Genomic DNA, 7,810 nt, shown 5'->3' on the forward strand with positions numbered 1-7,810 from the left:
TTAAAAAGAATAACTTTTCGGGGAAACAAAACAAATAAGAGATCATGTTGAAAGAGGCAAAGATTTTTCTTAAGTTTTTAATATACTTTACAGTAATAATTAAAAAACAATGAAGATCATTACGTTGCAAACTATCAGAGAGTGGGGTTTTGTGTAGCAGGTAGTCAATCAGCTATGAAGTGCATATTTTACAGATTGGATTGCGTAGGTGGCATCATGATTTATAAAATTATCATCAAATGACAGTTATTGATGAAGCCTCTCCCATCTAAAATGTAGAATTGCCTCATAGAAATTGAACAGTATCAGAATGACCGATAACATAAGATAGGGGCAGTGACTACACATTAATTATCTTAAGATAGTAAGGTAATGGAAGCCATTTGCTATGCAAGGCATGGTGTGGCCTGGGCTGAGATCAATAGCAATTTCTTTCTTATGTGCATTCCACTTCACTGGTTTCATTCCATTGTGGAAACAGTTAAGGTGCTGCCTTGACCATAATTCAATATTAAAAAAAAACAACAAAACCAGATTAAAGGTTACCTTTAGAACACCTTTTAATTTATGGGGTTATCATGGTGATGGTGTGTTTATATTACCACACCCTTCTTCAACTTGTCTACATCTGTACATGTAGGGCCGTGTTGTATAATGTGTTCAATACCTCCTGAGACTCACTGAACACCCTTGATTCCCATTGACTTTAGTGGAAGTTGAGGACGTGGTAGATCTTGGGAGATGCTAATCAGGGACTGCGTTCATTTTATATTTGTTGTTAAAAATATATTCTTTCCTTTCTACAACTGAGATGGTGGGCATTTTTCTCCATTTTATAAATCCCTGTTTTGAAAGAGTAATACCCTAAGATCTGCCTGTGACATTCAGGTGGGCAGACAACATCTTGATCCAAGAAAGGTTTTTATCTTTTTAATAAGAAAAGTAATGACAAGTCTTCTGGAAGAGCATGGAAATTACTGATGTCAAACACTTTTCTGCAATGCATTTTAGTGAAGCTTTGTTTGTTTTAAACACAAAAATGTAGTCCAGTGAGTTCTGTAGGAACCTCAGGTGTCTGGGGAAGACAACTTTATTTAGTTAGTGTATTGCTGCATAGCCATGTGGATGTTGTGCTACATGTTGTTTGCATGTGAGCTATTGTAGTTACATTTCCCTTTGAATATACATCTCTAATAAAACCACAGAAAGCATGGCAAACCAATGTTAATTTTTGAAGAACTTTTTAACACTGGCATTGTCCAGCCTTTCCAGTCTATGTATGCCTGGGAAAACATTTATGCATATAGATTTGCTGTCTGCAAAAAGGCCTTGTAATTTCTGACAGTAACAAAAATACAGACTTCCTTTTTCAGTAACTTCTAGAGCTTCTTTGAAACATCTTGTCTCTTGGGAGCTGCAGGCTGAATTGATAATAGGTCCAAACCCAGCCAGTGAATAAATATTGTGGTAATTTGGACCAAGAAACTTTGTAGAGTGGATCGTTCTATGCTTTTTGAATAAAGGAAGAAAAAAACCAAAACTTAATCCTTCCTTACTTTAAAAAACATAGATAACATTCTGGTAGTTTTTGAGAGAGGAAGCTTTATGTAAGACAATCCCTTATATCACTTGATCTCCACTCACACATTATCTTCCAAATACTGCTGGAAGAGATACCCACAGAGATGTATGATATGGTTAAATGGAAACATTTTGGGTGCAGAGGTTTAAAGTGAGAAATACCTCCTGGCTTCAGTTCTGCTTTCAGAGATTGCTGAAACAACTGTTAAGGGACCACTAACCATTTTTCCCTGCCATTTAAAGCTTTCTAAACAGCCTTTCTTCTGAAATTTATGAAATTTAAAAACTTTTGAGTCCTCTGACAACCTTCACTCAGGCGATGCTCCCATTGTAGCAAGGAGCAAGGAAAGGTTACAGGATTAAATAAAACTCTGCAATATTTCTCCTAATTATAAAAAGAGTATCCAGTGTTTTGTATAAAGTTGTGGAAAGTTTAGTCAAATGTCTTCCATTAAAAGCAATGGGAAATTGTGCAAGTACAATTTTATGCAAGTTTTGAAATCATTAAGAATAGTATACAGCATCTTTTCTGACTCATTAGACCATAAAGGCTCTTAAAGATCTGGTACATGCTATAACTTTATAGCATAGACTTGAATACAGAGGAGGATTTGCTTGACACTGTAGAATGTCATTGTCCGGATCCTCGGCTGCTCTAAATTAGAATACTTTTCGTTGTCTTTGGTGGAGTTCTGAGAATGTGGCATAGCTAAAGTTCCTCTAGTTTAAAGTCTCTAAAAAGCCATTATGGTCTGTATCATCTACATTTTTACAGTCTTGGAATATTGTTATATTTACATAATTTGTATTTCATTCACATTACTTATTCACTTATCTAATACTTTTACACATCCCAGAGTACTTGACATGAAGAGTTGCTTAGAGTTGTGTATGTATGTAGCTGTGGGCTTGCTGTTCTAGTGGTCTCAGCACAGGCCTATCTGGCAGGAATTCAAATCCCTACTCTGACATTTGCTCCTTCTGTGGCCTTGGGTTTAACTTCTTGATCTCTTTGTTTCAATTTCATGATGTATAAGATTACTGTATTTCCGGGAGTGTTGTGATAACCATATAGCACTTTGGAGATAGATTTGCATATATATTTATCATTAAAGAGCATGAAATTAAAAACTGTGCTCTAAAATCAACATGCAGGTTAAGTAAAATAAAACTTTTCATAATTAGGGATTCCATTTGCAAAAGACAAGGTTTAAATATCATATGAAAATATAAGACGTGGAGGGTCATTACCGTGAGCTAAATAATTTCTGTAAAATGAAGGTGTTTTGAAAGAACTTGGAATGTAAAAGCATATAGATATATTAAAAAGTTACCAGAGGGAAATCAAGGAAAAATAAGTCTACAACTAATGTGAGCTCTGGATTGTATTGATTCATGCTGAAAAAAATTGGTTGTGTGTGAAGTTCTGCAAGTACTGAAATTTCCACTGATTGTACTGAATGTTGCATTTGTTGAAGCTGGAACAGAATTTAATGTAAGAAAGACTAGTAGCAAAATCTTGTTTTCCAGAGATGAAAACATAAATACTGAAGCAAAGCAACGACAAGAACAGTATAAAATAATTAAATGAGGATAGCTCAGATTGGATATTGAAAGGAGGACTAGAAAAATGGAAGGGCTTTGCTGGTTGATCTTGATGCAAAATGTTAGCAGTTAGAGTATCCTGAATTTTATTACCTTAACACTAATATGAAAATGAGCAATAATCTCCGAAATACAGCAACTGTGGGCAAGTTGATAAGATGTAATTTGTATCATGTGCTGAGCTGGAAGGGTAGGGATGTTATTTTACGGATGTTTTGTTAAAGGAAACAAGCTGATGAAGTATATGAGAAAGTTCTAGTTCAGGATTAATCTCACCATCAGTTCCACTACATTATTGGCAGAAAACTTTGTTTTGTTGAAAAAAAAAAGTCTATTTAGACCTTTCATTGATTTGTAGGAAAGAAGATCATTAACCTTTTAAGCATATGAATATTCAAGCATTATATATGCATGTTTGTAATGGCCCAGATTTACACAGCCAATGATACTTTCTGTAGTTCTGGTTACAATGTTTACCCCACCATAATTTATCGAAGGTAGAGGAATATTTGCATAATTTTTACCTCTTCAAATGGGATTTAAAGAAAACAAGAGTTGTGTCCTCAGTGAGCCATGGAAAAAGGATTTATTTGTGCTGAATCATTGAATCATTATGCTGAAGAGCTGGGTTTGCTGTTCTCTGGACATTGAACTTCTATGACAGTACATGTGCAGACCTTAATATATCAGGCAAATAAGAATCTAAAGAATGGAAACTCCAACTAAACAGTTTCCAAGTGACCTTACACCCTTGAGCTGATGCTTGCCAGCAGAACATTGATTGACAGTGGTATGGCTTTGCTATAAAAAGGTCACTTTCCAATCACTGTGAATGGATATTGCTGTGATCATAGAAGCCTGCAGTCTGAAAAGAAGATAATGGGATAAAAGTGACAGAACTTTGTTAAGAAGTAGAAGGGTTTTTTTTTCTTCTAGTTTTCCTAAGAACATTTACTAAAGAGTAAATGACATGATTAAATGAACCTTCTTACAGAAATGTGAAAAGCATCATTCACTTGACACATTTGTTGTAAATTATAGATCCCTCAAGAACAGAAAAGAAAGAGAGCAAATGTCCTACCCCTGGGTGTGATGGAACTGGCCATGTAACGGGGCTTTACCCCCATCACCGCAGTTTGTCAGGATGCCCACACAAAGATAGGGTCCCTCCAGAAAGTAAGTTTACATTGTTTCATGGAAAGTGGGGATAAAACTACAAAGATTTTTCTAGCATGCTTTTTAAACCTTTTATTTAAAAAATTAATTTCATTTTTCAGTATGGTTTGTCTCAACTTAGTCAAATGTTCTGTGTTATACTTTTTCCTTTATTCCATCATTTCCATTCTCTACTAACTTTTACACTAAAAGAACAACTTTTAAAGCTGTATTCTTTGATTTTTAAGAATCCTAGGTTATTTTTAAATAGATGTATTCAGTCAACAAAGAAAAAGGTTTCCAGAAGATGTGCACTGCTTTTACTTCTGCGTGCTGATGTCACATCAACTGTCCCTCTTGTCTTGTACAGGAATAATTGTACTTGGAAATCTTGCAGCCCCTTTCCTTTGTTGTTGTTGTGTCTGAAGCGTAAGTTATATTCAACTAGTTTATATTATTAAAAATAACAATTTGCCTGTTTACTTAGTTACGCAACTCAAGATTTTGAGCAAACTTCCCCTGTCAGTCACATGGGTGGAATTTCCTGCCATGTCAGTATATTCTCTGCAAAGGAGGTTCATTCCTGTGAACTCGCAGCTGTTCACCTGAAGGCAGAGGGCTCCATTTCTGGAAGTCACCTCCTTGGCTGGTGGAATCAGCATAGTTCTGTTGAAGCTAATTGGTCTATGCTGATTTATGCCATGTAAATGTCTAGCTAAGGTCCAGTGCTCTTTCACACTAATTTTAAAATAGAGTCACTCCCTTGAAGCCTATGGATCTAAAATCCCGACTGTACATCAGCACTTACAGACCTAACCTCAATGGATTTGCAACAGCCTAAAGGAAGTGTTGTAAAGAACATCAGGGCTAAAATGGTCCCCAGCTTCCAAAGTGAAGTAGATTCTGAAGGACAGGAAAGCAGAAGTAGATTAGCACACCAAGATATAAGAAGTCCCCTCTTTCATGATAGATAGGCTTCTTCCAGAAGTAAAGTGATGAGGAAGTGCATTAGGAAACTTTGCAATAGCTTGATTGATCTCTGAACACAGTAGAACAAATAGAGTAATTTCTCTGCTTTGCAAGACCCTGTAATTTTCTGAAACAGAGATATTTATTCAGTTGCTCAAAGTTGTCTCATTTTTACAAATGGTAAATAAAAAGCTCTTTAGAAGACTTTGTAAATCAAAGAAGAATATAGCTTTAAACTGTTTGCATGCTCTTGTACCTACTAAAATGAAAAAGGTGAGCTCATCTTTTTTTTTTCCTGTGATGTTGGCCTTGTGAAGCATGTTTCAAGACCAGCTTTGAACAGTAGGAATTTCAGAGTAAAGCTTTTGCATCTATACACATTTTAGTACACTGATGATGGGGTGATGATGATGGTTATCTTTTAATCAGTATATATGGTTAAATTCTCAAGTCTCTGAATGGCTTTTATTCAGTTCTTAACTCTGTCAAGGAATTAATTGATTTTGTTAGATTTTTTTTTTTGAGTGAGAACTAAATACAGGCTTCCAGACTGGTTCTTGCATGAGAAAACCAGAACTTTGCAAGGGCTGGATGGCTTTTTTCCATAGAGTGGTGCACTGCCGTGCAGCTCCAAGACATGGATTCGGATACGTCTCACATCATACAAAACTCTTCAGTGTTACCAAAAAAGTTCTTGAAAATTTGGCACTTCATAGCATGAGCTTTATGATTTAGAGGAATACTGCTCTGAGCAGCCATGGGAGGAAGTTTTCCATCCAGCTTGCAATGGATGCAGATGTAAATAAATTTACTTGCTTAAGCTTGTACCACTTATTTCTTTTTTACACAGTTTTCTTTTTTTTTTCCCCACCATCACTCAATTATTAAGTGCTTACTTTTAGTTTTTAGGCTTTTGAAAAAAAACCTATCCATTGCAATTTTCACATCTGTAGAGAATACAAGTAAAAATTAAAGGACCAATTCTGCTCATCATATAGATATGAATGATATATCTATGTGGAAGTGAGCAGTACTGGCCACTAGCTCAATTGGGCTGTCTTATAGTTAGGGTTAAATTCTGTTTAGGGTTGTACTGAGGCGTGTTTCAAATAATTCAGTGTTCTACCAGTATAACTTGAGAGCGGATTTTCAGCTCTCAAGCTTGATACTGTGTGTATGAAGCTATGCATTATGAATGCATACATTTTCTGAAAGACTTTTTCTAGTTTGTAATTTTGTATCAGACCATTGCTAGCTCACACTTCACTGTTGAGCTGATCTTTGCTCAGTGTTTTTGTATGAAGATGATGTTGGAAGTCTTCTGCTTCACTGTTGCACCAGAGATGTATTTGTTTATAGGTTCTGTAACCTTCATAACTTTCACTGTTGCCCTGTGTTAATGAGTATAGGGTCACGATACTTACTTCCCTCATCAGGCTTTATTGGCTATGTGTGTCACGTGTATTTTGAGGAATGCTGGTTGTTAATGAATCCTGCTTTGTTTTAAAATGGTTTCATATATACTGGGATTTGATTTTTTTTTTCTTGTTTTCATACTCTGCTGTTTTCTCTTACTCTCCTTGTCAAGTTCTTGCCATGCATGAAAATGTTCTTAAGTGTCCTACACCAGGCTGCACAGGCCGGGGCCACGTAAATAGCAACAGGAATTCCCACCGAAGGTAAGGATGCCGCTGCTGGACGCCAATCTAGAGGGAACAGTGCCTCCGAACTGCAGCCCTTCTGGCAGTCCATTGGCGGGGGGGGGGGGGGGCATGAGTGTGTGTGTGTGTCGTTGTTTTGTTCTTAAGATTGACAGATGGTGCTTCGTGTGCTTTATCCATTTTAAAGAGTTACATTTATTCATGTATTTCCTGAGGAGGAGAAGTATGCATTTGCTTCAGTATGGAAGACATTTTAAGCATCCTTTAGTTTTTTGGGTGGTTTTTTTTTCTTTTTATTTTGCTATTATCTGAACAGCAGTGGTACAAAACGAATGGTATGAGTCCTTATGGGTATGTCACAGGGAGAAGGAAGAGTCTGCCAACATCAGCAGGACTAGGGCAGAGTTCTTGTTCTCACACTTCACTCTCTTCAGGGATTATTTTATAATGCATGAACAAATCCACTCTACTCCTAAAAATGATTTTTTTAATACACGAGAAATGGCATTTTAAGTACACAGACATCATAATAGTTAGCTTTCCTCCTGACCACAGTTGAAACCCCAAAGTCCTTATTCAGCTGAAACTGAATGAGAATTTTGCCTGCTTAAGAAACATTATGAACATGTCTTATTAAATTTAAATATGAGAAGCCAGAAATGTTAGTCACAAATATTCTAGCCAAGCAAAAGAAGATCAAGGAAAAAAACACTTTTCTATAGTTTCCTAAGATTATTAATAAATTCTTACGGACAGGATGTCGTTGCCTATTAAATTCTGTGAAGCAAATAACAAAATTTTCAAAATGTTACCTTAATTTTAGTACATATCATAATTTC

The 7,810-nt window shown here is 36.0% G+C and overlaps 1 protein-coding gene across 1 annotated transcript in view; it reads left to right on the plus strand.

Moving 5' to 3' along the window:
- Nucleotides 1-7,810, plus strand: part of LOC104536411 (myelin transcription factor 1-like protein) — a gene marked incomplete at its 3' end in the record, with an annotated part of 81,228 nt that overhangs the window by 50,040 nt on the left and 23,378 nt on the right. The window contains exons 6-7 of the mRNA XM_010179006.1: nt 4,228-4,362; nt 6,899-6,989. Coding sequence (XP_010177308.1) covers nt 4,228-4,362; nt 6,899-6,989 — 226 coding nt within the window. The remainder of the gene's footprint in view (nt 1-4,227; nt 4,363-6,898; nt 6,990-7,810) is intronic.

Source organism: Mesitornis unicolor, unplaced genomic scaffold (assembly GCF_000695765.1).
Source record: "Mesitornis unicolor isolate BGI_N332 unplaced genomic scaffold, ASM69576v1 scaffold6232, whole genome shotgun sequence".
NCBI lineage: Eukaryota > Metazoa > Chordata > Aves > Mesitornithiformes > Mesitornithidae > Mesitornis > Mesitornis unicolor.